The 26,990-nt window shown below is 40.6% G+C and overlaps 1 protein-coding gene across 2 annotated transcripts in view; it reads left to right on the top strand.

Annotated features, from left to right (window-relative positions):
* LOC116463237 (protein-L-isoaspartate(D-aspartate) O-methyltransferase) overlaps positions 1 to 26,990 on the top strand; it is a 61,396-nt gene that overhangs the window by 26,845 nt on the left and 7,561 nt on the right. Inside the window, exons 4-7 of one of the 2 annotated variants that reach the window (XM_032146261.2) lie at positions 10,983 to 11,087; positions 14,591 to 14,711; positions 17,505 to 17,590; positions 23,276 to 23,445. In XM_032146261.2, coding sequence (XP_032002152.1) covers positions 10,983 to 11,087; positions 14,591 to 14,711; positions 17,505 to 17,590; positions 23,276 to 23,445 — 482 coding nt within the window. Of the gene's footprint in view, positions 1 to 10,982; positions 11,088 to 14,590; positions 14,712 to 17,504; positions 17,591 to 23,275; positions 23,493 to 26,990 lie in introns of both variants that reach the window. The other variant, XM_032146262.2, reaches the window with a different exon arrangement.

The following is a 26,990-nucleotide window of genomic DNA, read 5'->3' as shown; positions in this document are numbered from 1 at the left end:
TACTGATATTTCTTATAATTACAAAAAGTAGCAATGTCCACAAAATGGTGGATAGTTAATAAATTATAGTACAGATGCTCCTTGACTTACATGGGGGTATGTCCTGATAAACCTATCATAAGTTGAAAATACTGTAACTCTAAAATGCATTTAATATACTTAGCCTACCAAACTTCATAGCTTAGCCTTGCCTACGTTAAATGTGCTCAGAACACTTACATTAGCCTACAGTTGGGCAAAATCAACTAGCACAAAGTCTATTTTATAATAAAATGGTGAATATCACGTGTAATTTATTGAATATTATACTGAAAGTGGAAAATAGAATGGGTGTATGGGTACTTGAAGTACAATTTGTACAGAACGTGTATAATTTTTACATCATCGTAAAGTCGAGAAATCATATGTTGAACCACTGTTAAGTCAGGGACCATCTTAATCTCCATGTTGTGGACTATTGTGAAACTGTTAAATGAAAGAGCTCTGCAAGTACAAATATGACAAAGTCTTCAAGAAATACAGTATAATACTTACAGGTGGTTTTTTGGGTGGGAAAAATAAGAATGAAACAGTATAAAAGTTGAGTCCCAAAGGGTATTTAGAAAATTCTGTAATGTATGAAAATCACATATGCACACATACATGCACACGTATGTTTTTCTTTGGGAATGAAAACTAAAAATGATTTCTTCTAAGATAGGGAATTAGCTTATTTAGGATATATGAGTGGAATTGAGATCTGATTTTCACTCTGTGTCCTTGATCTGTTATCAATTTCTTCCTTCCTTCCTTCCTTCCTTCCTTCCTTCCTTCCTTCCTTCCTTCCTTCCTTCCTTTCTTCCTTTCTTTCTTTCTTTTTCTTTCTTTCTTTTTTTTTTTTTTTTTCAAAGTCTCACTCTGTTGCCCAGGCTGGAGTGCAGTGGGGTGATCTTGGCTTACTGCAACCTCTGCTTCCTGGGTTCAAGTGATTGTCCTGCCTCAGCCTCTCAAGTAGCTGGGATTACAGATGTACACCACCACACCTGGCTAATTTTTGTATTTTTAGTAGAGACAGGATTTCCTCACATTGGCCAGGCTGGTCTTGAACTCCTGGCCTCAATCTGCCTGCCTCGGCCTCCCGAAGTGCTGGGATTACAAGCTCGAGCCACTGTGCCTGTCATGTTATCAATTTCTTTATTCCTTTTCCTTAATTTTTTTAACATTTTAATTTATTATTATTATTATTATTTTTGAGATGGAGTCTCCCTCTGTCACCCAGGCTGGAGTGCAGTGGCACAATCTCAGCTTAGTGAAACCTTTGCCTCCCAGGTTCAAGCAATTCTCCTGCCTCAGCCTCCTGAGTAGCTAGGATTACAGACGTGCACCACCACACCCGGCTAATTTTTGTGTTTTTAGTAGAGACGAGATTTCACCATGTTGGCCAGGCTGGTCTCAAACTCCTGACCTCAAGTGATCCACCCTCCTTGGCCTCCCAAAGTGCTGGGATTACAGGCCTGAGCCACTGCGTTGAGCCCTTAATTTTTTAGTTTTTGTTTTTTTTTTGAGACAGAGTCTTGCTCTGTTGCCCAGGCTGGAGTATGGAAGCATGATAATGGCCCCCTGCAGCCGAGACCTGCTGAGCTTAAAAGATCCTCCCACCTTAGCCTCCTGAGTAGCTGGGACTATAGGCACATACCACCACCCCTAACTTTTTAAAATCATTTTCTGTAGAGATGAGGACTCACTGTGTTGCCCAAGCTAGTTCTGAACCCTGGAGCTCAAGCGATCCTCCCACCTCAGCCTCCCAAAGTGTTAGGATTACAGGCATGAGCCACTGGGCCTGACTTTCTTTTTTCTTTAAACCATAGATTAGGAATGGCTTTTTTGTATATTACCTATTCAATAAGTGATTAAAAAGAAAAGTTTTAGTCTTAAAATAATCTGCAAACAGTTTGAACTACTACTGAAGGGGGAATTAATGAATTTTATAAGTATAATGGTAGAAAAATTTATTCTTTTTCTTGAAGGTAAAATGTAATATAGCCCCCCCCCCCCCCCCCCCCCCCCCCCCACTCTGGCAGGGGTCCGGGTTAAGAGAGAATATTAACTGCTTATCCCTCCTCTATGCCCAGAGAGGCTTATCTGTGTTCCATCGTTTTACATTCCTTGAGGCACAGCGAGTTCTTGCTTCCCTCCCTAGCTGGGCTGTAAAGTCACGAGGTTGATAAGCAATTGCTACAAAAGCGTGTATTCCCAAGGATGTAAGACATACGGTGTAACAAATGTAAAAGAGTAATTAACTGCCTTTGTTTTCGCTTCTGCAAGTACGCTTCCTGCAGCACGTAACTCCCGCCACAAACTGCTTCAAAGGTGATTGATCCTTTTGTTCAGGGATCAGACTTTCTGGACCCTAGTACGACTGAGCCAGCAATGACCTTAATAATTAAACACTCTCCTGAACGGTGCTCGGTCTCTCCCATCTCTGATTTGTCCCACAGCACTACCTAAATGAAAGATTTATATAGAAGCATGAATGTGACTGGGCGGGGTGGCTCACGCCTGTAACCCTAGCACTTTGGGAGGCCGAGGCAGGTGGGTCACCTGAGGTCAGGAGTTCGAGACCAGCCTGGCCAACATGGCAATATCCCGTCTCTACTAGGAATACCAAAGTTAGCCAGGTGTGGTGGCAGGCGCCTATAATCCCAGCTATGCAAGAGGCTGAGACAGGAGAAGCACTTGGACCTGGCGGGGTGCAGGTTGCAGTGAGCCAAGATCATGCCATTTCACTCCAGCCTAGGCGAAAGAGCAAAACTCTGACTCAAAAAAAAAAAGAAGCATGAATGCTAAAAGTCATTTTGGAGAACCAGTATCTAGCATGGTTGGGAAATTGACTGGAGTGGTATGCTTTCAGGTATTAAGGGAAATACTTTGTGATTTTTTTCTTTCCCCTGAAGTTTGGTCTGGGTGTCCAGTTCATTGCTGAACAAAGCATAGCAGTTACTTCATGGCAAAGATGCATTTTAAAACAATACAAAACAGCTTTATTAAGATATAATTCTTGGCTAGGCACAGTGCCTTGAGCCTGTAATCCCAGCACTTTGGGAAGCCGAGGCTGGAGGATCACTTGAGCCCAGGAGTTTGAGACCAGCCTGGGCAACACGGTGAGATCCCATCTCTACAAAAAATAAAAAACATTTAGCTGGGTGTGATAGTAAGTGCCTGTGGTCCCAGCTATTCTGCAGACTGAGGTGGAAGGATTGCTTCAGCCTGGGAGATGGAGGCTGCAGTGAGTCATGATCACACCACTACACTCCTGCCTGGGTGACAGATCAAGACCCTGTCTCAGAAAAAAAAAAAAGAGATAATTCTTATACTACAGAATTCATCCCTTTAAAGTGTAGAATTCTGTGGTTTTTAGTTTATTCAGAGTTACACAAACATCACCACGATCTAATATGAGGTTTTCATCACTGCAGAAAGAAACCTTCCTTATACCCATTAGCAGTCAGATCCAAACTCCTGCTCTGCTCGGGTCCTGGCAACTACTAATCTATTATTTGTTTCTGTAGATTTGCCTATTCTAGACATTTCATATAAATAGAATTGTATAATATGTTGCCTTTTTGACTGACTTTTTAAATTTAGCATAATGTTTTCAAGATTTATCCCTGTTGTAGTGTGAATCAGTATTTCTCTCCTTTTTATGACTGAATAATATCCCATTGTATGGATATACAACATTTATCTATTAACTGTTAAGGGACATTTGGATTGTTTCCAGTGTTTGGCTATTCTAAATAATGCTGCCGTGAACATTTGTGTACAAATTTTTGTGTGTTTTCATTTCTCTCGAGTATTTACCTAGGAGTGGAATTACCAGATCATATATGAAAACTCTATGTTTAACATTTTGAGGAATGGCCAAACCGTTTTTCAAAGCAGCTGCACCATTTTACAGTCCCACTAGCAATGTATGAGGGTTTTAGTTTCTCTGCTTTCTTGTTAACATTTGTTATTTTCTTTTTTTAAAAGAATTTTATCCATCCTAGTGACTATGAAGTGGTGTCTCATTGTGGTTTTGATTTGCATTTCCCTAATGATGAATGATGCTGAGCATCTTTTCATGTGCGTTTTGGCCATTTCTGTATCTTCTTTGGAGAAACATTTATTCAGTCTCTTACCCCTTTCTTGTTTTTTTGTTTTTTGTTTTTTAATAATTAAAACTTTTTTTTTTTTCTGAGACAGAGTCTCGCTCTGTCACCCAGGCTGGAGTGCAGTGGTGCCATCTCAGGCTCACTGCAACCTCCACCTCCCAGATTCAAGCAATTCTCCTGCCTCAGCCTCCTGAGTAGCTAGGATTACAGGCACGTACCACCACACCGGGCTAATTTTTGTATTTTTAGTAAAGACAGGTTTCACCATGTTGGCCAGGCTGGTCTTGAACTCCTGACCTCGTGATCTGCCCGCCTCAGCCTCCCAAAGTGTTGGGATTACAGGCGTGAGCCACCGCACCCGGCCAAAAAATTTTTTTAAAAGACAGGGTCTTGCTGTGTCGCCCAGGCTAGTCTCAAACTCCTGAGCTCAAGCAATCCTCCTGTCTGTGCCTCTCAAAGTGCTGGGATTACAAGCATGGGCCACCATATCTGGCCTCTTGACCATTTCTTAATTGGGTTATTTGTCTTTTTATTGTTAAAACTGTATTTTATATAAATGCATTAAAATTTTTAATTGTGTTAAAAATACACATAACATAAAATTTACCATCTTAACCATTTTAAGTGTATCATTTAGTAGTGTTAAGTACATTTACATTGTTATGCAATCAGTCTTCAGAACACTTTTCATCTTGCAAAACTAACACTCTATACTCATTCAATAACAATTTCCCAGTTTTCTCATTCTCTCTTTACCTCAGCCCCTGGCAACCACCATTCTATTTTCTGTTTCTATGAATTTGATTCCTCTAGGTATGTCATATAAGTGGAATCATAATGTGTTTGTTTGTCTTTTTGTAACTGGCTTATTTCACTTAGCATATGTCATAGCTTATGTCAGAATTTTCTCCCAAAATGGATGCATTTTTAATTATTTATATTTTGTGAGTTATCGATGACTGTTAATAAGGAAAACTTATGTATCTATGTATGTATATGGTCACATGAAACATCTATATGAATGTTTATATATATGCACATGCAGACAATAAGCATACAGTGCAAGATGTGAGTAGGGTAAAATATTTTTAATTGTATTATATGAACAAGCAGTTGTCATCTTGAATCATTTATTGCATAAATCTCAGCAGTATTATAAGAGAAGCAGAAAGTGAGGATGAAAAGAGAAATGACATCTACATCTAATGAACCTTAAAATCACAAGCTTGGAATTAACTATAATCCTGGAATATTTTCCAAACCTGTAAAGAAAAATGTGATGCGTGCAGTGGTGAAAAGATTAAAAGCAGCCTGTTAAAATGGTATCCTGGTAGCAGTGAGCACACCTGGCATCCAGGTTTGGGATCCTAAATACCACTGCTTACTAAAAGAGTTGAGTGCTCCTTGGAGTAGTGACTGACATCTGTCAAGTGAGGAAGTATTCAGAGGCTGAGGAGGTAATGTCAGAAGGACATATGAGCAGATTTGAAGAGGCTCCCAAAGGCCAACTTGGAGAGAATTTGAGAATCAACAAGAATAATGATGGTAACAGATTATACACAGTGAATTGAAAAACAAAAATTCGTGAGTCTATGGAGACTTAAAAAAAAACAAAAAGAGCAAGATGGAAAAATGAAAATGATTTTTTTCAGAAAAACAGAAGAATGTTAATGAATAAATGTGGAAGGAATAATGAAATTTTAAAGATCAGTATTTTGGCTGGGTGCAGTGGCTCATGCCTGTAATCTCAGTACTTCAGGAGGCCGAGCGGGCAGATCCCTTGAGCCTAGGAGTTCAAGACCACCCTGGGCAACAAAACAAGACCCTGACTCTACAAAAATAAAAATAAAGGTCACTATTTTGTAATCATCAATGTAATGAATTAGGCAAAGATTATTAATGAATCTAAAACGATTAGGAGGAAGATTGTTGGAGAACAAAAATACTCATGTAGTCTCAAATTAGTACTCCACATATTATTATTATTTTTGAAGTCATAGTCTTGCTGTGTCACCCAGGCTGGATGCAGTGGCGTGATCTCGGCTCACTGCAGCCTCCGCCTTCTGGATTCAAGCAATTCTCCCGCCTCAGCCTCCCGAATAGCTGGCATTACAGGCATGCACCACCATGCCTGGATAATTTCTGTATTTTTAGTAGAGACAGGGTTTCACCATGTTAGCCAGGCTGGTCTCGAACTCCTGACCTCATGATCTGCCCACCTCAGCCTCCCAAAGTGCTGGGATTAGAGGCGTAAGCCACCACACCCGGCCCACATATTATTCATTATAAAGAAAAAAATATGCCTTGAAAGTAGAGTGATCTATTGGTGACCCCAAATTTACTGAGTGGTTGAGGTTGACATGTCCAGTGGTGTGGTGGTCCAATATTATATACTTCCTAATGTGATGCTCTGAGGGAGTTGCATAGCAAGACCTGCGTGTGTTCTTGTTAGAAGTCTTTGATCTGAATCTAACCCTGAGGAAGTAGACACATCTAGAATGTGGTGCATTATGTGTGGGGACAACTGGACAGGACTCTTTTTTTTTTTTTTTTTTCCCCCCTGAGACAAGATCTTGCTCTGTTGCCCAGGCTGGAGTGCAAAGATCATAGCTCACTATAACCTCAAACTCTTCAGCTCCAGTGATCTTCCCACTTCTGCCTCCCAAGGAGCTGGGACTATAGGCATGTGCCATGACCCACACTCAGATAATTTTTAACGTTTTTGTAGACATACAGTCTCGAATATGTTGTCCAGGCTGATTTCAAACTCCTGGTCTCGAGTTATCGTTCCACTTTGGCCCTTCAAAGCACTCGGATTATAGGTATAAGTCACCATGCCTTGCCAGGACTCCTTAAATGAGTCAGTGTCCTAAAGAACAGCAAAGTGGTAGGTGGAGGAAGATAATTGGGGGAACATTCTAGATTGGCAAATGTAATGCATGAACCTTGAATATATTAGGGAAAAAAACAGCCATTTAACACATATTTGTGTGTTACCCCTAAAAGGTTCTGTGGAACATTGAGGACTTTCTGGTTTGAAAGTTTGAAATGTCTTGGATTATGTGAGGCTGTATCAAAGGCCTTCTCTCCATATATTAGTTGGGGGAAAAGATAGCTTTAACTTTTTAAAAATTCTTTTTTTAAGCTCCCAAGTGCTTGGAAACCTTAGCTTTAAATAAAAACACAACTTTTTATTATGGAAAATTATGGAAGAGTTCCAGTGCCATATATACAAATAAAATAGTATAATGAACCTATAAATCACCCAGCTTTAATAATGACCAACAATTTACTAATCTTGTTTTATCTAACTCTCTCTCTCTTTTTTTTTTTTTTTTCTTTGAGGCAGAGTCATGCTCTGTGGCCCAGGCTGGAATGCAGTAGCGCAATCTTAGCTCACTGTGGCCTGCTGGGCTCAAACCATCCTCTCACCTTGGCCTCTTGAGTAGCTAGGACTACAGGTGTGCACCACCACATTCACCTCATTTTTGTATTTTTGTAGAGATAGGGTATCGCTGTGTTGCCCAGGCTGGTCTTGAACTCCTGAACTTAAGTGATCCGCCCACCTCGGCCTCCTGAAGACTGGGATTACAGGCTGTGAACCACTGCTCCCGGTGTAACTCTTTTGCCAAAGTATTTTAAAGCAACTTCCAAACATACATAATATTATTTCATCCATGGATACTTTATTATAAATCTCAATGACTTTAAAAATAAACTACAATGCCATTATCATACCTAACAATGTTCCTTAATATCTTATGTCTACTCCATGTTCAAAGTTTGCCAGGTGCTTAAAAATTTTTATAGTTAATTTGCTTAAATCAGTAACCACACAGAGTCTATACATTGCATCTTTTTGGTCTTGTTTCAGTTTTTTAAATTATCATTTAATTTTTAAAGAAAGACCCCTTTCTTTTTTTAAATGCCATTTGTTTGTTGACAAAACTAGTTCGTTATATAGAATTTCCCATATTCTGAATTTGGTTAATTGTTTCCTGGTGGTGGCTGACTTATTCTTTAAACTTTTTTTTTTTTTCTTTAGGAACACTTCCTAATGGTCCTTCCTGTTGCATCATATCAGGCGGTTCATAACGTCTGGTCATCCACTTTTAGTGATTGGAATAAGTAGTTGTCAATTTTTTTTTAATTGTTACGTGGAATAGGGCATTTTCGTTCTTTCTCTTTGGCATTGGCTATTTTCGGTGATAAAATGCTTTTAATTTTTTTTTTTTTTTTGAGATGGAATCTCGCCCTGTCACCCAGGCTGGAGTGCAATGGCACGATCTTGGCTCACTGCAACATCCACCTCCCGGGTTCAAGTGATTCTCCTGTCTCAGCTTCCCAGTAGCTGGGATTACAGCTGCCACCACACCTGGCTAATTTTTTGTATTTTTAGCAGAGACAGGGTTTCATCATGTTGGGCAGGCTGGTCTTGAACACCTGACCTTAGGTGATCTGCCCGCCTCGGCCTCTCAAAGTACTGGGATTACAGGCATGAGCCGCTGCGCCCAGCCCAAATGTTTTTAAATCTTTGACATAATTTCTGACTTGCAGAAATATTATACAGATAGTACAGTTCCTGTATACCTTTGTCCACACAGTCTTACCATTGGTAAAGCAAATCTCACCATTTGCTTTGTCATTTATTCTCTTTCCCTTCTTTATTGCCTCTCTCCTCTGTGTGTGTGTGTGTGTGTGTGTGTGTGTGTGTGTGTGTGTATGTGTGTGTATTATATTTCCTTTTTTCCGAGCTCTTTGAGGGTAAATTACAGGCATAATGCTCTTTACCTTTTTTTTTTTTTTTGAGATGGAGTCTCGCTCTGTTGCCGAGGCTGGGGTGCAGTGGCATGTTCTCAGCTCGCTGCAAGCTCCGCCTCTTAGGTTCACACCATTGTCCTGCCTCAGCCTCCCAAGTAACTGGGACTACAGGCGCCTACCACCACGCCCAGCTACTTTTTTGTGTTTTTAGTAGAGATGGGGTTTTACTGTGTTAGACAGGATGGTCTCGATCTCCTGACCTCATGATCCTCCTGCCTCGGCCTCCCAAAGTGCTGGGATTACAGGCGTGAGCTACCGCGCCTGGCCAATGCTCTTTACCTTTAAGAATAAGGACATTCTCTTACATACCCATAGTACAATTTTTGAAATCTGGAAGTCAGCATTGATATAACACTATTAGCCAATTTACAGACCTTATTCAGATTTCATCAATTGTTTTGATAATGTTCCTTATAGGAAAAGAAAATGGTAGATTGTGAGTTTTATTTGATTGTCATGTCTTTTTAGTTTCCTTTAAAGAATGACTGAGAAATGGTTCCTTATTCTTTTACAGCTTTGAAAACCTTGAAAATTTTTACGAATATGGGCCACTTATTTTATATAATGTCCCTCAATTTGAGTTTGTTTGATGTTTCCTCATAATTCAATATGGGTTATGCATTTTTGCCTGGCATATCCCAGAAATGAAGTATCTTAGCAGAGGGATTTGATGTCAGTGTGTCCCATAATTGTGACATTAACTTTGATCATCTGATTAAGGTAGTGTTGACCAAGTTTTTCCACTGGAAAACTTTTTTCTGAACTCCACTGTAAAATTACTATTTTTCCTTTTGTGATTAATAATTATTTGGGGCAACCCCTTTGAGATTATGTAAATATCCTGTTTATTTTTCAAATGTTAGTCCATTAGTTTTAGCTTCCATTTATGATTTTTACCTGAATCAATCAGTTATTATTGAGATGGCTGCCCAAAGGATGATTTTCATCATTTTTTTCTACATGTATTCATTATGTATCATATATTTGTTGGGAACAGTTTCTCCTATTTTTCATTTATATATGTATGTATTTGTATATGTATATATATGTAGAATGATGTATTTATCACTATAGATTAATGGATGTGTATTTTTATCAACCAAGATCTGGTAGTAAATGTGTTTACTCCTACTGGATCTGATTTTTTTTTTTTTTTTTTTTTTTTTGAGATGGAGTTTCGCTCTGTTACAGCCCAGGCTGGAGTACAGTGGTGTGATCTCGGATCACTGCAATCTCCCCCTCCCGGGTTCAAGCAATTATCTGCCTCAGCCTCCCGAGTAGCTGGGATTACAGGCGCCCGCCACCATGCCCAGCTAATTTTCTTGTATGTTTAGTAGAGATGGAGTTTCACCATCTTAGCCAGACTGGTCTTGAACTCCCGACCTCGTGATCCACCCGCCTCAGCCTCCCAAAATGCTGGAATGACAGGCCTGAGCCACCACTCCCAGCCTGATCTGATTATTTTTAATAATGAGAATACTGGCTGGGTGTGGTGGCTTATGCCTGTCATCCCAGCACTTTGGGAGGCCAAGGTGGGCGGATCACCTGAGGTCGAGAGTTTGAGACCAGCCTGACCAACATGGAGAAACCTTGTCTCTACTAAAAATACAAAATTAGCGTTTGTATTTTTGTATTTGTTTATATATGCAAAGAATCAATTCCTTCCTTTTTGGAAGGAGTCACAAGAAACTAGTAATATTGGTTACCTTTACAGAGAGAAACCTGGATGGTTGGAAATGGGAGTAGGGTGGAGACTTTTCACTTATGAATCTTTTAATCTTTTTACTGAATTAATTAAAAGTTAAAAATTCACACACTGGAGGTCTAAAATTACTGAAACATATGATCTGAATGTAAGAATTCTAATCAAACAGTTTTCTTAAGTAATACCTGGGCAGATAGCCAAGATAACTTGGTTATCTTGGTAGATGACAATAGTAGAAAAATTACTAGAAAGTTGGCAACTTTGTTTATATGCCATGATGTGTGTACTTTAGTCTTAATGAATATTTTGTTTTCTTTTGGCAGCATGCATATGCGCTAGAACTTCTATTTGATCAGTTGCATGAAGGAGCTAAAGCTCTTGATGTAGGATCTGGAAGTGGAATCCTTACTGCATGTTTTGCACGTATGGTAAGAGTTTTATTTCTCATTCTGGCCCCAACAGAAGAATATTATATGATTTGGCTGTATGTTTTTTTAACTAGTGGTTTTTGTGTTTGTTTGTTTGTTTATTCTATTAGGATAGCAGTTGGAATGAGCATCACTTAGGATTTCGTTGTTGTTGCAAGTGACAGAACATGCAACCCAAACTGTCAGAGCTAAAAGGGAGTTTATTTAGTTTATATAACAGAAAAGTCTAGGGGTATATACGGTCTGTTGTGTGGCTGGATTTAGAAGAGCAGGTGTTGTTATTGACAATAGGGTTCTTTCTGTTTCTTGATTTGGCTTTACTTTCCTCCACATGTCGGTGTCATTATCCAGTAAGCTCTACCCTTGTAATCACAAGATGGTGGCCAGTACCTCCCAAACTACCTTCTTCCAAGTTCTCATTTGGCAGAAAAGAATAAAATGAGCCTGGTTTTCTTCTCTTTTTTTTTTTTCTTCTTAAAAACAGAGGTTTTATTGCATTTGGTCCACAGTTGGTATTTCACTTTATCTCATGGTGCAGGGACCCTGGGTAGGGGACTGTACAGTACTTGGTGGGGCATGTGGCTGGGGGAGACGGAGCAGTATAGCTGGTCAGGCCCAGAAGGGGAGAAGGAGGGCTGGGGGCTCCTTAAAACCTACTGAGGGGCCGGATGCGGCAGCTCACACCTATAATCCCAGCACTTCAGGAGGCCTAGGCAGGCGGATCACATGAGGCCAGGAGTTCGAGACCAGCCTGGCCAACATAGTGAAACCCCATCTCTACTAAAAATACAAAAATTAGCCACACATGGTGGAGCACCTGCAGTCCCAGCTACTCAGGAGGCTGAGGCAGGAAAATCCCTTGAGCCCAGGAGGTGGAGGTGCAGTAAGCCTTGATTGCGCCACTGCACTCCAGCCTGGGCAACAACAACAACAACAAAAACCTACTGAGGCACAGTGTGGGGGTTGGGGTTAGCATGGAGAGGGGGTCAGGCTTAGCCCCGACAACTCAGGATTCTACTTCCTTGTACAGCCCTCAGTTTCCCCACCGGGCCCTGGGACATGTCTGAGGGTCCCAGGGAAATCCAGCCACTCAGAAGCCTGAGATATTTAGCATCGTAGCTGGGCCCCGTCTCCCAGGGGACTCATTTCCCAGCACCCTCTCCACTGCTCCTGCCCAGAATGAGCTTGGTTTCTAAACATTCCTACAGGTTTACCAGGATGAAGGTAGAACTTCTGCATTAGAAAAAGTGCTCTTAGAAAAATAATGCCTTGTTATTACACTTCTGCCTTTTCTCATCAGAGCCTTATCTGGTCAATGGCTATCCAGAGTATTAACTGGGGACCCACTAATATATGTTGGAGTAAAGGTTGATCATTGCTTAGATCATCAAATCAGTTTGATTTGAGAAATATCGTGCCTGGAGGCCAGATTGGAAGATTCTGATCTAGTTAAATTAGGAGTTGTGGATCCACCTTGGACTAGAATCCATGTAACTTGCTATAAATGTATAATCAGCAGACTTACTAGAATGTAAGCTCCAGGGAGTTGGGAATTTTGTCTGCTCTTTTTTTTTCATTGATGGTATCCTAAACATCTAAAACAATGCCTGGCACATAATAAGGACTCATATTTTCTCAGATGTTTTGCTCATTTTGTAGAGGTTAAGTCCTCATTAATGGATATCAGTGATTTTTTTTTAAGGTTAGAAATGCCATTTAATAAATGACTCATTCTCTATACTTGACATGTTTATAGTTTTAGAGGATGTATTCATTTTAAAAAATGATTTGGTTTGAGTTATTTTTCATAAAATGGCATTAATGTTTTTCACACATTTACCATGTGTGAAAGTGCTTTGTGTTTTAAGCACTAGAGCCTGTATTCTAAGTGCTCCCCATTTTTATGATGGGGTATATGCCTTTTTCCTCCGCATTTTGTACTGAGGAACCTGATTCATACAAGGAATGATTGGCTGGGTGTGGTGGCTCATGCCTGTAATCCCAGCACTTTGGGAGGCCGAGGCAGGCAGATCACCTGAGGTCTGGAGTTCGAGACCAGCCTGGCCAACATGGTGAAACCCTGTCTCCACTAAAAATACAAAAGTTAGCTGGGTGTGGTGGCACACACCTGTAATCGCAGCTATTTGGGAGGCTGAGGCAGGAGAATTGCTTGAGCCCAGGAGACAGAGGTTGCAGTGAGCCGAGATCACGCCACTGTACTCCAGCCTGGCCAACAAAGCGAGACTTTATCTCAAAAAAAAAAAAAGAAGGAATGGTTAACTTGCCAAGGTATGTATGTATGTAAGTGATGACACTTAGACAAGAACCCAGATAGTCTGACTTCAAAGCCTTTATAAGTGTTCATTTTTAAAATTTTTATATTTTTTCTTAAAACATGTATACTTAATATTTTAATTTACAAATAAATAAATATGCAAAGAAGGGATTTTTGTTGTTGTTGCTTTTTGTTTTTTGTTTTCTGAGACAGGGTCTCACTCTGTCATCCAGGCTGGAGTACAGTGGCATGATCTCAACTCACTGCAGCCTCTGCCTCCCAGGCTCAAGTGATCCTCCCAACATGTCAGCCTCCTAAGTAGCTGGGACCACAGGCGCATGCCACCACACCTGGCTAGTTTTTGTATTCTTTTGTAGAGATGGGGTTTTGCCATTTTGCTTAGGCTGCTCTCAAACTCCTGTGCTCAAGCAATCTACCTGCCTCTGCCTCCCAAAGTGCTGGGATTATAGGTGTGAGCCACTGTGTATGTTTTCATGTTTTCTACTAAAAGCAGTAGAATCAAATGTAGAAATTTCTTCCCATCAGGTGGGAGGCAGGGTGTGTGGTGGCTCACTCCTGTAATCCCAGCACTTTGGGAGGCCGAGATGGGCAGATCACGAGGTCAGGAATTTGAGATCAGCCTGACCAACATGGTGAAACCCTGTCTCTACTGAAAATACAAAAAAATTAGCCGGGCATGGTCATGCGTGCCTGTAATCCCAGCTACTCAGGAGGCTGAGGCAGGAGAATCACTTGAACCTGGGAGGCGGAGGTTGCAGTGAGCTGAGATCGCGCCACTGCACCCCAGCCTGGGTGACAGAGCAAGACTCTCTCAAAAAAAAAAAAAAAAAAAAAAAGGAAATTCCTCCCTGTCAAATTCTTTATGTAACATTTTAATATTTAAAGTTATACTTTAGATGGAATTTAAATTAAAAATTATTGTACTACTATTAAATATTGGTAATTTTCTTCAAAGTTCTAGATTTAATCTAAGAAACATAATTTTTCTTAGTATTACAAGTTTTATTAAATGAGAGTGATAGTTGAGAAAGTTGTATATATGGTAAATAATTTATGATAAACTGAGTGTTTAGCAATCTATAGAAAAGGCTTAAGCTATTTTTGTTTTCTCTTTGCAGAATATGACTTTAGATAAGGAAAAACTTCCATAATACTTTAGAAAAACAAATTAGCCCAATGAGCTACTGAATTGTTTTCTCTTTTCCAGGTTGGATGTACTGGAAAAGTCATAGGAATTGATCACATTAAAGAGCTAGTAGATGACTCAATAAATAATGTCAGGAAGGATGATCCAACACTTCTGTCTTCAGGGAGAGTACAGCTTGTTGGTAAGTATCAGAAAACTTTAAAAATTTCTTCGGAGGATTTTTATTTTCAGAAGAGCCAATGCAAGCTAAATAATACTCAGAGGTAATTATTGCTCTTTTTTTACAATCACTTTTAAGTACTAAAAAATAAAAACGATTATTCTTTTTGCTCACCTAGTGAGTGTTTTGCAGCCATCTCTTTGTGAGTTTAATTTTGTATTTTCCTGTTTACCTCTGAGATTGAATTTTTCGTAATGTCTTTGGCCATTTGGATTTTGTCTTTTGTGAAGTGCCTGTTCAGATATTGGATTGCTTGTATTTTTGACTTATAGGGCTTCTAGCCCTTTGTCTATATATATAAATACATTTCTTCTCCCATCTGAGGTGTGCCTTTTCATCTTATTTGTACCCTTTTGATAACAAATTCTTAATTTTAATGTGGTCAGACTTACCAATTTTTTTCAGTGCTTTCTGTGTCCTTTTTAAGGATACTCTGAGGCCATGAAGATATGTGTCTTATTATTTCTTAGAACCTTTATCTTTTTAGCTTTTCATGTTTAGGTCTTTGATCTTCCTGATGTTGGTTTCTGTGTATGTATGAGGTAAAGGTGCAGTTATATGTTTTTGTATATGAATATCCAGTTGTATTCCCCAGACACACTCAGTTCTGTTTAAAAAATAAAATATTGGCCAGGAGCAGTGGCTCACATCTGTAATCCCAGCACTTTGGGAGGCTGAGGCGGGCAGATCATGAGGTCAAGAGTTTGAGACCAGCCTGGCCAACATGGTGAAACCCCGTCTCTACTAAAAATACAAAAATTAGGGGGGCGTGGTAGCACATGCCTGTAGTCCCAGCTACTCAGGAGGCTGAGGCAGGAGAATCGCTTGAACCTGAGAGGCGGAGGTTGCAGTAAGCTGAGATCGCACCACTGAACTCCAGCCTGGTGACAGAGCTAGAGTCCATCTGAAAAAAGTAAATAAATAAAATAAAATAAAGGCCCAGGCAGCTCTAGTAGCCACAGCCGCCTGAGTGGCTGCCTCCACAGCCACCTCTAGAGGGATCTGGCTGAGGAGGAAGTAGAGGTGTTGCTGGCCTTGGCCTTTGCCATGATCCTCTGTGGATGCTGAAAGGGGAATACAGGAGTAAACCACACCAAAATGAGTCTCGTGTTGCCAGTGAGGGACATGAGAGATCAAGAGATAGATGAAGGTCAAGTGACAGATCACAGGATTCATCTCATGAAAGAACAGAGTCTCAACTCACTTCTTGTATTAGAAATGTTACTTCTCTGGCTGGACGTGGTGGCTCACGCCTGTAATCCCAGCACTTTGGGAGGTCGAGGCAGGCAGATCAGTTGAGGTCAGGAGTTCGAGAGCAGCCTGGCCAACATGGTGAAACCCCGTCTCTACTAAAAATACAGAAATAAGCCAGGCGTGGTGGCAGGCGCCTGTAATCCCAGCTACTCAGGAACTTGAGGCAAGAGAATCACTTGAACCCGGGAGGCGGAGGTTGCAGTGAGCCCAGATCGCGCCATTGCACTCTAGCCTGGGGGACAAGAGCGAGACTTCGTCTCAAAAAAAAAAAGAAAAAAAAAAACCACACAAAGAAATGTTACTTCTCCAACACGACAGCACCATGTTGCACGAGAAAAAGATCACAGTTCCTCTCGTCCAAGCAGTCCCTGTTCTCCAAAAGCCTCCCCAAATGGTTCCATTAGCAATGCTGGGAACAGCAGTAGAAACAGTAGTCAGTCAAGTTTAGATAATAGCTGTTAAGATATCTGGGGAGATGGTGTTTGTATTTGAGAATGCAAAAGAAGGAGTTCGGAATATAAGAACATCTGAATGAATAGCACCAATAGTGAGTAACACTAGATTTGTTGTAGACCCATCCGTTTCTACTGCACAGCCAAATACAGTGTTGGGCAGGATGTTTGTTTGGATCTGGCCGAGAACATAACTTTACACAACCCAATGAGAAAGGAGAGTATGAAGTAGCAGAGGGAATTGGTTCCACTGTGTATCAATCTATTCTGGATTACTATAAAATAGGAATTACCTGTTGTCCTGATGGCATAACTGTTCCTGAATTGAGAGAAGCATGTGACTATCTATGTATATCTTTTGAATGTAGTACTATTAAGGTACTATATCTTAAGTTAACTTAAATAGGTGCTTCTGCCAAAGTATTCCTCCAGTAAAATTCATATAGTTTGCTGCCCATAAGGAGCAAAAAATATTTATCTTGGGCTTATTTGAATGATTAGGGTGAGATTTAAAACGGAACTTATCAGTTCTGTTATCTCCAGTGCCGTTTCATGCTTTAGAGTGAGTCACGTGCAGGGATTGTGAACGTCAGAGGTGGTTTATTATCCAGTCTGCCTTATTCTTAATCTGTTCACAGATATTTATTTACTAATGCTTTCGTTCTTAAGAGTTGTGGGATAGAGGCTGGGCACAGTGTCTCACACCTGTAAACCCAGCACTTTGGGAGGCTGAGGTGGGTGGATCACCTGAGGTCAGGAGTTCAAAAAAAAAGAGTCGTGAGGATAGGAAAATGAAGGGCTTTTCATTTACTAAATGATTGTTAACTCCAGTTTTTAATCAAAATAAAATTCCATTGTTTTAATGTTTCTGACCAAACAAAAAATAAAATAAAATGAGTTAAAAACAGCAAAAAAGTGAATATCCAGTTGTCCCAGGATCATTTATTGAAAAATCTGTCCTTTCTCCATTGTAAATCTCCTGTACTAGAATTCTTCACATTAAGTTTGATCTAAACAGGTTTTTAAAGCATAGCTGTTTTTCTTTCAGTGGGGGATGGAAGAATGGGATATGCTGAAGAAGCCCCTTATGATGCCATTCACGTGGGAGCTGCAGCCCCTGTTGTACCCCAGGCGGTGAGTCGGGATTTTTTCTGTTTTTGTGTTTTTATTCAACTAAAACTCTACAAGACTTAAATAGAAAAGACTTCTAGATGATGTTCAAAATATAATTAGACTTTTATATCATACATTTTGGTTACAATGAGCTGTTACTCTTTTCTTTTTTCATATGCAAACAATTGTATAAATAACATGAAAGTTACTAAATCCCAGTTTGTGATGCTCATATTTGATCCAGATAAGAACTAGGACAACAGTAGAATTGGGAAAATCCCTCTGGAGTTTATGACCTGATAATCAGTTTTATTTTATTTATTTATTTTTATTTTGTTTTTTTTTGAGGTGGAGTTTTGCTCTTGTTGCCCAGGCTGGAGTGCAGTGGTGCAATTTCAGCTCACTGCAACCTCTACCTCCCGGGTTCAAGTGATTCTCCTGCCTCAGCCTCCCGAGTAGCTGGGATTACAGGCGCCTGCCACCACGCCCAGCTAATTTTTTTATTTTTAGTAGTGACGGGGTTTCACCACGTTGGCCAGGCTGGTCTCGAACTCCTGACCTCGGGTGATCTGCCTGCCTCAACCTCCGAAAGTGCTGAGATTACAGGCGTGAGCCACTGCACCCGGCCAGTTTGATGTTTTTTAAATACCAGAATATGTAAGGCTGTATTTGGTGTATGGGAGATATGAGAAAGTATTTGCCATACATTATATTTTCACAAAGCTTGTATTCTAGAAGAGATATGTCATATATGTAACCGGGAAATTAGCAATATGATAGCATATAATTAACACAGGATATCTATTGGAAGGAAAATAAAATAGGCCTATGAGGGAGAGAATTGTGCAGTGAGTGGTCAAGGAGACATCACACACGGATGGAACTTGAACTGAATCTTAAAGAATAGTAGGATATATGGCCAGGTATGGTGGCTCATGCCTGTAACCCCAGCACCTTGGGAGGCCAAGGTGGGAGGATTGCTTGAGCCTAGGAGTTTGAGACCAGTCTGAGTTACTGTTAAAAAAAAAAAATTAGCCAGGCACAGTGGCGCATATGCCTGTAGCCCCAGCTACTCTGGAGGCTGAGCTGGGAGAACTGCTTGAGCCCAAGCAGTTGAGGCTGCATTGAGCCCTGTTTGTGCTGTGGCACTCTAGCCTATGGTCCTAGATTTCTGTTACATATGCCTTTTGCGTAGTTCTTGACTAGATGACCAGGGGATGAAGGTGACACTGTTTCTTCTGCCTAGTCTCATCCGTTTTTTTTGTAGGCTTAGATCAGTTATGGGAAGCTGAAAGTTGTATAATTTGTTCTGGTCATGGACTTGCTGCTTATTGGCCGAGTGACTGGGAAAATGACTTAATTGCTTTGGCCCTGTTGATTATCTGTTTAAAAAAAAAAAAAAAAAAAAAGTAGCTGTAGCTCACGCCTGTAATCCCAGCACTTTGGGAGGCTAAGGCAGATGAATCACTTGTGGTCAGAAGTTCGAGACCAGCCTGGGCAACATAGCAAAACCCCATCTCTACAAAAAATACAAAAAATTAGATGTGGCAGGCGCTTGTAGTCCCAGCTACTCAAGAGGCTGAGGTGGGAGGATAGCTTGGCTTGTGTGAGCCTGAGAGGTTGAGGCTGCAGTGAGCCATGCTTGTGCTACTACATCATTCCAGCCTGGGTGAAAAAGTGAGACCCTGTCTCAAAAAAAAAAAAAAAAAAGGTAGATTGAACTGGTGGTTTTAACACATTTTTACTGAAGTATTAATATAATGTAGAAAGTTTTATAAGTCATAAACGAACAGCTCAATTAATTTGAACACATGACCAATGGGTTTTTAACTTTTCAAAAAAAAATATTGACAACCTAGAGTGAACAGTTAAAATCTGAAATAGAACTGTGTGCTTAAGTGAGGGGGGTGGGTGCAGGGCCCATTTCTCCCTACTGGGACCCTGAAGTGATCTTGAAAGATATTTCTAGATTTAATTAAATTGAATTTAAATATTGTAGTAATACTTGCAAGTATTATAGGGGTATGTATACATCTGATTTAAGATAGATGTACTGAAGGGGCTTTCCAGTTTTAAGATAGCAGAATGAAGATGTTTATGCCTTCTCTTGGATATCACCCCAAGATAACCAGAAAAACAGAAGCATAAACTCCATACTCAATTAACTAGGAGACTATACCTGCAATCCTGAACTCCCCAGTGTGTGAAGATAGAAAGCAGATGGAATAATAGCTGACCCAGGAGGGTGGAGGAAGTAGAAACTAAAGAGATTACAGAGTGAAATATTATGCATACGCAGTTTGCTCTACAAAACTCTGAAAAGGCTTAGGAATTGGTGGCATCAAGACCTTGAAAATCATAGGTAAAGCATGTGTCTGAAAAGAGGGAATGCTGCTTGAGACTCCGCATGAGGAATAATCCCTGAGTAAGAAATTTTCTAAAAACTGATGGACATAATTCTAACACAAAGAATTTTTAAAATAAGAAAAAAGAACAACCATATCATTTATATTCAGAATATTAGGGGATAAAGAGAAGATTCTGAAGGCCTCTAGAGGCCAGGTGTGGTGGCTCACATTTGTAATCTCAGCAGTTTGGGAGGCCAAGGAAGGAGGATCGCTTGAGGATCTGAGTTTGAGACCAGCCTAGGCAACATAGCGAGACCCCATCTGTACAAAAAAATTTAAAAATTAGCCAGATGTGGCAGCCTGTGCCTGTAGTCCCAGCTACATGGGAGGCTGAGGTGGGAGGATTGCTTGAGCCCAGGAAGTTGAGATTTCAGTGAACCATGATTGCACCACTGTATTCCAGCCTAGGTGACAGAGCAAGACCCTGTCTCTAAGAAAAATAAAAGCTTCTAGAAAAATAAAACAGATCTCCTGTTAAGGACTGGTAATCAGAAAGGCATCAGACTGCAAACAGCATTAGAATTTGTAAGTCAGAGTACCAAACCATCAAATTCTGAATTGAAAATTATTTCCAACCTTGAATTCTGTATGCACACACATCACCAAGATAGTTTTAGGTTTGCAAATCTCCATCTCTTTCTTTTAATACATTCCATGCAGTATTTCACAAAATGCTTCTGAAGGAACTTTCTTAAATGATTAAGGTGTCTTAAAATGTCTTAAAATTTAATGTCTTAAAATGCCATTTTTGTCATCCAGAATTGAAATGAGGGAAGAGACAGACAGTAGGAAAAAACCAAAAAAGGAAACCACATAGGGCATCTTGATCAGGCAGAGGCATGGAAGTTTGCGGGATTGTTACAAAGGGAAGGACCTGGATGGAAGCTGTGCAGCAGGCCTGGAGAATAACCAGTTCAGATTTGGAGCAAGAGGGGGAAAGGAAACAATCATTGGATACTTCTTGACTCAGCAGCAAATCATAGTTACACAGTCATAACTAAAAATGATTTTAATAAAAAATGATTGGTTGGACTGGGGGAAGGAAGCAGAATGTAGATTAAGAGAGTTCAATCCTTATCTAGCATATGTTTTGAAATATAAAGGTAAATACTAGAAGACATAGCTAAAAGGATTTGAAATTACTAGATTTAGAGAGCAAGGGTGGGGTAGGGAGAGGAAGTCAGCTGTTTTTCATTATAAGCCTTGAAATTGAGAAAAACAACAAGATAGACTTGCAGACAGCCAAAATTTTGATTGAGGGCACCCTTTCCTGAGGTAGTAAATATCCAAAGTAAGGTTTCTGGCTGGACATGGTGGCTCATGCCTGTAATCCCAGTATTTTAGGAGGCCGAGGCGAGCGGATCACTTGAGGTTAGGAGTTCGAGACCAGCCTGGCCAACACATTGAAAGCCTGTCTCTACTAAAAATACAAAAAAAATTAGTTGGGCTCGGTGGTGGGCACCTGTAATCCCAGCTACTTGGGAGGCTGAGGCATGAGAATTACTTGAACCCGGGAGGCGGAGGTTGCAGTGAGCCGAGATCGTGCCACTGCACTCCAGCCTGGGTGACAGAGCGAGACTCAGTCTCAAAACAACAAAAAACAAAACAAAACAAAAAACCAAAGTAAGGTTTCTTCTTTAGTGTTTTTTCTTAATAGTGATCTGTAAAGCTATATGAAAATGGTAACATGATTTAAAAGTTTTCTGACTGTAAGAGCTTTCATTGAGTACTCTTGGTTCTTCATTGACAGGAGTGTCCTCATTCTAACGCTGCAGGGACTCCAGCCCTTCCTTCCCTCCTTATGGTACCAGTAAACCTCAATTGAATTGTATAACTAGGGTTCCCTTATCCCTTCAGTGATGCCCTAGATTCTACAATAATAGGATAGGGATTCCTTGCTGATTTTCTACACTTCCTCTCCTCTCCTCCTCCTTCCTTCAAACCCACAAAGATTCAAAACAGGCACACAGGCGTTAGAATTCTATGCTCTGCCTTTGGCCCGCCAAGAAGATAATTCTATATTAGTTGGTTCAGTTCAAACATTTTGAGCACTACAGTTGTACCAGGTACTGTGTTAGATGCTAAAGACACAAAGATGAATAAGACACAGTCCCCATCCTGAAGAGCTTGTCGTTTAGTAGAGGAGGCTGATAGTTGAGTAATAATATAACAGTCAAAGTATGTACAGGGTGAGTATCCCTTATCCAAAATGTTTGGGACCAGAAGTGTTTTGGATTTTGGATTTTTTCAGATTTTTTTGCATTTTGGAATATTTACATATACATAATGAGATATCTTGGGAATGGGACCAAGTCTAAACATAAAACTCATTTATGTTATACCTCTTACACACGTAGCCTGAAGGTAATTTTGTATAATATTTCAAATAATTTTGTGCATGGAATAAAATTGTGAAGGCATTTTGACTGTGACTTGCCACATGAGGTCAGGTGTGAAATTATCTACTTATGGTGTCATGTTGATGTTCAGAGTTTTGGATTTTGGAGCATTTCCAGTTTCGGGTTTTCAGATTATTGATGCTCAACCTGTGTATATATACTATGTATTTATTTTTAAGACAGAGTCTCGCTCTGTCACCCAGGCTGAAGTGTGGTGGCGTGATCTTGGCTAACTGCAGCCTCCATCTGTGGGTTCAAGCAATTCTCCTGCCTCAGCCTCCCGAGTAGATAGGACTACAGGCATCTGACACCATGCCTGGCTAATTTTTGTACTTTTTAAGTAGAGTTGGGGTTTCACTGTGTTGGCCAGGCTGGTCTTGAACTCCTGACCTCAAGTGATCTGCCCACCTTGGCCTCCCAAAGTGCTGGGATTACAGGCGTGAGCCACCGTGTCTGGCCTTAACCTGTATATACTAAATAAAAAACGTTTCTGCTTTCTGCCTATGGATACTAAAAGTTGTTTATAATGATGTCAAATGACTATTAATGTAAAATCTGGGCCAGGCACAGTAACTCACGCCTGTAATCCAAGCACTTTGGGAAGCCGAAGTGGGTGGAGTACTTGAGGTCAGGAGTTCGGGACCAGTGTGGCCAATATGGTGAAACCCCGTCTCTACTAAAAACACAAAAATTAGCTGGGCATGGTGGCGTGTGCCTGTAGTCCCAGCTACTTGAGAGACTGAGGCAGGAGAATCGCTCGAACCCAGGAGGCAGAGGTTGCAGTGAGCTGAGATCGTGTCACTGCACTTCAGCCTGGGCGACAGAGTGAGACCCTGTCTCAAAAATAAATAAAATAAAATCTGTAACTTGGTGTGTATGTGCTTTTTTTTTTCTTTTAGCTAATAGATCAGTTAAAGCCTGGAGGAAGATTGATACTGCCTGTAGGTCCTGCAGGCGGAAACCAAATGTTGGAGCAGTATGACAAGCTACAAGATGGCAGCGTCAAAATGAAGCCTCTGATGGGGGTGATATACGTGCCTTTAACAGATAAAGAAAAGCAGTGGTCCAGGTGGAAGTGATTTTATCTTCTGCTCTTTCTTCTTCCACACATGCAAGGTGAAAGGGTGTGGATTTTAAGACATTAGACTACAAGAGCTGTTTTTGGTTGTCACCTTTATGCTCCTCCATTATAACATCAGAAATTCATTACATTAAAAATGTGAAAAATGTTGCATGGTCTGCCCTTATTTTGGTTTAACATATATATCTTTGGGAAAGGGAGGGTGAGACTTGTTGGCACAAAGGCTTTTTTTTTTTTTTTTTTTTAGAGAGACTTTCAGCTTCAATTCAGTACTTTGTAAGGATTTTTTATTCATTATCAACCACTCTGTTTTTATATTTTTAAATTATTTTTATAGCACTGGATGGGCATGGAAACAATGAGTTTGGTCTGTAAAAGAGGCCAGGCGGAGTGGCTCACGCCTGTAATCCCAGCACTTTGGGAGGCCAAGGTGGGCAGATCACTTGAGGTCAGGAGTTTGAGACTAGCCTGGCCAACATGGTGAAACCCCATCTCTATTAAAAATACAAAATCAGCTGGGCGTGGTGGCGCAGGCCTGTAATCCCAGCTACTCAGGAGGCTGAGCCAGGATAATTGCTTAAACCCTGGAGGCGGAGGTTGCAGTGGGCCGAGATTTTGACACTGCACTCCAGCCTGGGAGACAGAGCAAGGCTGTCTCAAAAAAAAAAAAAAACAAGGGGCCATCATTTCCTGCCCTGTTTATTGTACCAACAAGGAGAAAGAAGGGGAAAGATAACAGTCATCTCAGTTTTCTAAAATGTCAGAATACCAGAGAGGACATTCTACCTCTCAGCTTGGTTTATCTGTTTCAACCAAATCATAGATACCTGACAGCCCATGCCTATTTTTGATTCAGCCTTGTTTAAGAGTCACCTTCTCCCCATTCTATAGAATAGGCCAGCCACTGTTTAAGCTATTCTGGCTAAATTCCTAGGGAGAGGCAAGGATTCTACAAGTTACCCAATGAGTGCCCAGGTCTCACAAACCCACCCAAAGGGTCAGCAGCATGCAGCAACTTTCAGCACAGCATGGCTTATAAAGAATGTCCACTTTTGTTTTATGTCTCAGCATAATCTGAATATTTTGTCTGAAGCCAAGATTTCTCTTCTCTTTTCCTCCCCTTCCCACTCCCTTCCATGAGAGAGAGTGACATCAGTACATAACAGTGCCGTTAGCTCAAATTACTTGAAATTAAATGCCAAAACAAGAAATGCTTTACAGTTTCCTTGTCTTAGAATCTATTTTTATAAAGATTCTTATTTTAAAATAGTTCTTAATAAGTAAAAGAGGTGATAATTTTAATAGATCTCTCAATTTTGTTTTTATTCTTCACCAATAGCTATTTTCGGTGAATTAGAGCGTGGAGCACAGCCACTGGAAAAAAAAAAAAAAAAAGCATTTTAGGCCAGGCATTTTGGGAAGCTGAGGCGAGCCAATCATCTTAAGTCAGGAGTTTGAGACCAGCCTGGCCAACATGGTGAAACCCTGTCTCTACTAAAAACACAAAAATTGGCTGGGCATGGTGGCTTGCATCTGTAGTCCCGGATACTCAGGAGGCTGAGGTAGGAGAATTGCTTGAACCCAGGAGGCGGAGGTTGCAGTGAGTCGAGATCACACTACTGCATTCTAGCCTGGGTGACAGAGCGAGACTCTGTCTCAAAAAAAAAAAAAAAAAAAATTAAAAATTAAAACTAAAAAGGCATTTAAAAAATTATTGGTTTCTTCAACTGGAATCAGATGTAGTTATTAACAACTAACTAAAACCTTCCTTCACTTTGCTTCTAGTATGGTTTATACAATTACGTAATTGTGAGATTATTATAGTATAAAAGGGGCAAATATGTTACTGAAATTACTGAAATTTGATAAGAAGAGTTGATTTTCATTAGAAACTTAGAAATTTTTCTTTTTACCTACAATAAATATTAGTGTTGAACATCTTGCCTATAATTTAATTGTGAAGGAATTATAAAAAGGGAATTTTGTTTTTATGACTAGAGGTAGATTTACTGTGAAGCTAACAAAGCTGAAGCTGCAGAGTCCTTGCTTGCCTAGGTTTTCTCTGACCCTGTTCTTAATTTAATTTAATTAAAAAAAAATTTTTTTTGAGACAGAGTCCTGCTGTTACCCAGGCTGTGTAGAGCAATGGTGCAATCTCAGCTCACTACAACCTCCGTCTCCCAGGTTCAAGCAATTCTCCTGCCTCAGCTTCCCAAGTAGCTGAAAGTATAGGCGCCCAGCTAAATTTTGTAGTTTTAGTAGAGAAGGGGTTTCACCATGTTGGCCAGGCTGGTCTCGAACCCCTGACCTCAGGTGATCTGCCCGCCTCGGCCTCCCAAAGTGCTGGGATTACAGGTGTCAGCCACCATACCTGGCCCTGTTCTTAATTTTATATTATGCATAGTCTTACTGATTTTTTTTTTAACTTCATAGAAAGGTTCCCCTGTTCTCTAATTACATAAACCATAGGCCCCCACAAAACCTGAATCCACCTTTGATAAAACCAAACTATTTGCATTAACAAATTTAAAATAGGGCCAGGTACAGTGGCTCATGCCTGTAATCCCAATGCTTTGGGAGGTTGAGGTGGGAGATCACTTGAGGCCAGAAGTTCAAGACAAGCCTGGGAAACAGTGAGACCTCGTATCTACTAAAAATTTAAGAACTAGCCAGGCGTGGTGGTGTGCACCTCTAGTTCTGGCTACTTGGGAGGCTGAGATAAGAGGATCACTTAAGCCCAGAAGCGGCTGTGAGCTGTGATCACCACAGCATTCCAGGCTGGGCAACAGAGCAAGATCTTATCTCTAAAAAATATATTTAGAATAATTTTTAAATTTATGGACAATTAGTCATCTGCTTAAACATTAAATGTATACCTGCTTTTAGTGGGTGCGGTGGCTCACGCCTATAATCCCAGCACTTTGGGAGGCCGAGGTGGGTGGATCACAAGGTCAGGAGATCGAGACCATCCTGGGTAACATGGTGAAACCCCGTCTCTACTAAAAATACAAAAAAATTAGCCGGGCATGGTGGCAGGCGCTTCTAGTCCCAGCTACACGAGAGGCTGAAGCAGGAGAATGGCGTGAACCTGGGAGGCAGAGCTTGCAGTGAGCCGAGATCGCGCCACTGCACTCCAGCCTGGGCAACAGAGCGAGACCCATCTCAAAAAATGTATACCTGATTTTCTTTTTTACCTTCAAAGTTTTTTAAAAATTGAGCAAATTTAGGCTGGGCACAGTGGCTCACGCCTGTAATCCCAGCACTTTGGGAGGCTGAGGCAGGCGGATCACGAGGTCAGGAGATCCACCATCCTGGCCAACATGGTGAAACTCCATCTCTACTAAAAAAAAAAATACAAAAATTAGCTGGGCGTGGTGGCGGGCACCTGTAATTCCAGCTATTCGGGAGGCTGAGGCAGGAGAATCGCTTGAACTCGGGAGGTGGAGGTTGCAGTGAGCCTACATTGTGCCACTGTACTCTAGCCTGGCGACAGTGCAAGACTCTGTCTCAAAAAAAAAAAAAAAAAAAAAAAA

Source organism: Hylobates moloch, unplaced genomic scaffold (assembly GCF_009828535.3).
Source record: "Hylobates moloch isolate HMO894 unplaced genomic scaffold, HMol_V3 SCAFFOLD_29, whole genome shotgun sequence".
Classification (NCBI taxonomy): domain Eukaryota; kingdom Metazoa; phylum Chordata; class Mammalia; order Primates; family Hylobatidae; genus Hylobates; species Hylobates moloch.
The sequence above is the reverse complement of the archived record's forward strand: the minus strand, read 5'-3'. Positions and strand labels throughout refer to the sequence as shown.